Source organism: Rhincodon typus, chromosome 45 (assembly GCF_021869965.1).
Source record: "Rhincodon typus isolate 14 chromosome 45, sRhiTyp1.1, whole genome shotgun sequence".
NCBI lineage: Eukaryota > Metazoa > Chordata > Chondrichthyes > Orectolobiformes > Rhincodontidae > Rhincodon > Rhincodon typus.
This window is the reverse complement of record NC_063376.1, coordinates 6,783,515-6,785,522: the sequence shown is the minus strand read 5'-3', so window position 1 is coordinate 6,785,522 and position 2,008 is coordinate 6,783,515. Positions and strand designations below refer to the sequence as shown.

At 51.8% G+C, this 2,008-nt stretch overlaps 2 protein-coding genes across 2 annotated transcripts in view; one reads left to right on the top strand and one right to left on the bottom strand.

The window, feature by feature from the left end:
* LOC109925754 (ephrin type-B receptor 4-like) overlaps positions 1 to 2,008 on the bottom strand; it is a 190,249-nt gene that overhangs the window by 160,026 nt on the left and 28,215 nt on the right. The gene's annotated exons all lie outside the window — the stretch shown is intronic.
* LOC125487756 (transferrin receptor protein 2-like) overlaps positions 1 to 2,008 on the top strand; it is an 11,694-nt gene that overhangs the window by 7,577 nt on the left and 2,109 nt on the right. The window contains exons 6-7 of the mRNA XM_048619977.1: positions 405 to 527; positions 1,256 to 1,372. Coding sequence (XP_048475934.1) covers positions 405 to 527; positions 1,256 to 1,372 — 240 coding nt within the window. The remainder of the gene's footprint in view (positions 1 to 404; positions 528 to 1,255; positions 1,373 to 2,008) is intronic.

The window sequence follows — 2,008 nt, the reverse complement described above, 5'->3', positions numbered from 1 at the left end:
CTATGATGCTGCTTGGCCTGCTGTGTTCATCCAGCCCTGCACCTTGTTGTCTCGGATTCTCCAGCATCTGCAGTTCCTACTATCCCTGTCCTGGGAGTGTTTGATGGGGGTCAGCGTAGAGGGAGCTTTACTCTGTATCTAACCCCATGCTGTCCCTGTCCTGGGAGTGTTTGATACAGTGTAGAGGGAGGCTCTACTTTCAGTTTAAAAGGGTAGAGGGAGCTTTAGTTTGTACCTGGCTGCATGCTGTCCCTGCCCTGGGTGCGTTTGATGGGAATGGTGTAGAGGGAGTTTTACTATCCAATTAGAAGAGGAGAGAGCCCCACACTCTCCCTAACCCTGTGATACTTTGAGATGTTCAGAGATGGTCAGAGAACAGTGTCCTGATTTTTGTGATTTTGCAGGGGGGCTTGGTGTATGCTCACTATGGGAGAGACGAGGACTTTGAGCGGTTGGGAGATCTCAACGTGGCTGTCCAAGGCAACATTGTCATCTTGCGTGCAGGTCGTATTAGCCTCGCTGAGAAGGTTGGTCCAATTCTACTTATTTAAGGCTTCGATACATATCCCTCCGATAAAATCAATGGATATGGGGAGTGGGCAGGGAAAGGAGGCGTCGATCACACTGGATGGGGGAGCAGGTAAATGATGGGCGGATTGGCCTGTCTCAGCTCCTGCTCCTTATGCTCGGTAACGTGCATGGTATTCCTTTGTGGATTTCTCAAGGTGATGGTCTACATTTTTTTTCCTGGATCCCGTTGTTGAAAGACGGGAACAGTGACGAAGCCTGGTGTAGGACCGAGGCTTGGGTTCATCTGTTCAAGCCCCTGCACTGTCCAAGTGGCTCCAGTCCCTCACTGGCCCAAGGGGGCACGTTGACTAAATAACCCCTCTTCCTCAGGACTGGGATGGTCACCTGGTTGTTAGAGGCCATAGGCAACGTGTGTGTATATATGCTCAGTATCTAACCCCGTGCTGTTCCTGTCCTGGGGAGTGTTTGATGGGGGGACAGTGTAGAGGGAGCTTTACTCTGTATCTAACCCCATGCTGTCCCTGTCCTGGGGAGTGTTTAATGGGGGGGGGAACAGTGTAGAGGGAGCTCTACTCTGTATCTAATCCCATGCTGCCCCTGTCCTGGGGAATGTTTGATGGGGTGAGTGGGGGAACCGTGTAGAGGGATCCTGACTCTGTTCCTAACCCTGCGAGCCATTCTGGCTGTTTTTGTAAGGTTGACCTGATTTGTTGGTGTTTCACAGGTAGCCAGTGCTGAGCAGTATGGAGCAACTGGTGTTCTCATCTACCCTGACCCCAGCGACTACCCACAGAACCCTAGGGACCGTGGGCTCCATAGCAACACCTGCATCTCGGGGCATGTGAGTATGCAGCGATGGACCCTTCCCCAACACCCCCCCAACCTCGTCCTGACTCCATCCCGAGTCAGTTGTGTGTCATGCACACCTCCAGGAGGTCTAGGTCCTGTTGAGGCGGGGTGTTGGGGCTTCCAGGTTAAAATATTCAGAAAGCATGCAGACTCAACACAGAGATAGTATCCCCTCGAGTTATGAAGACTAAGTGTTGACTTAATCAGGATGAATTAAAGGCGATGAAGGCGCGTTTTGGTCGAAGCTTTCGATCTTGCGCTGAGCAGGACGACCTGGCCTCCTACTCCTGCTGCCTGTTCCTGAAAATAAATTGTGTTGCAGATTCCCCGGATCCCTGTTTGCAAAGAGTTAATCTCCAAGGAGAGGTTTGGCACAAGCCAGCACTGACTGAACTGGTTAGATCTCGAGAGGAGCGGGTCCGGTGGGCACCCAAGGAGCAGGTTAAAGCGAGTGGACATACTTTAAGATTAAGAGCTCCAACTATTCAAAGGAGTATTGAGCAGAGATCGTCTTTGTGTCTCTCTCAGATGGGTCCCTCGAGTGAGGAGCTCGCTCCCGCAGGAGGTGGTGGAGATTGGGTGTTGGAATTTATGGATGGATGGGGTCAGGCAGGTCTCTGAGTAACGT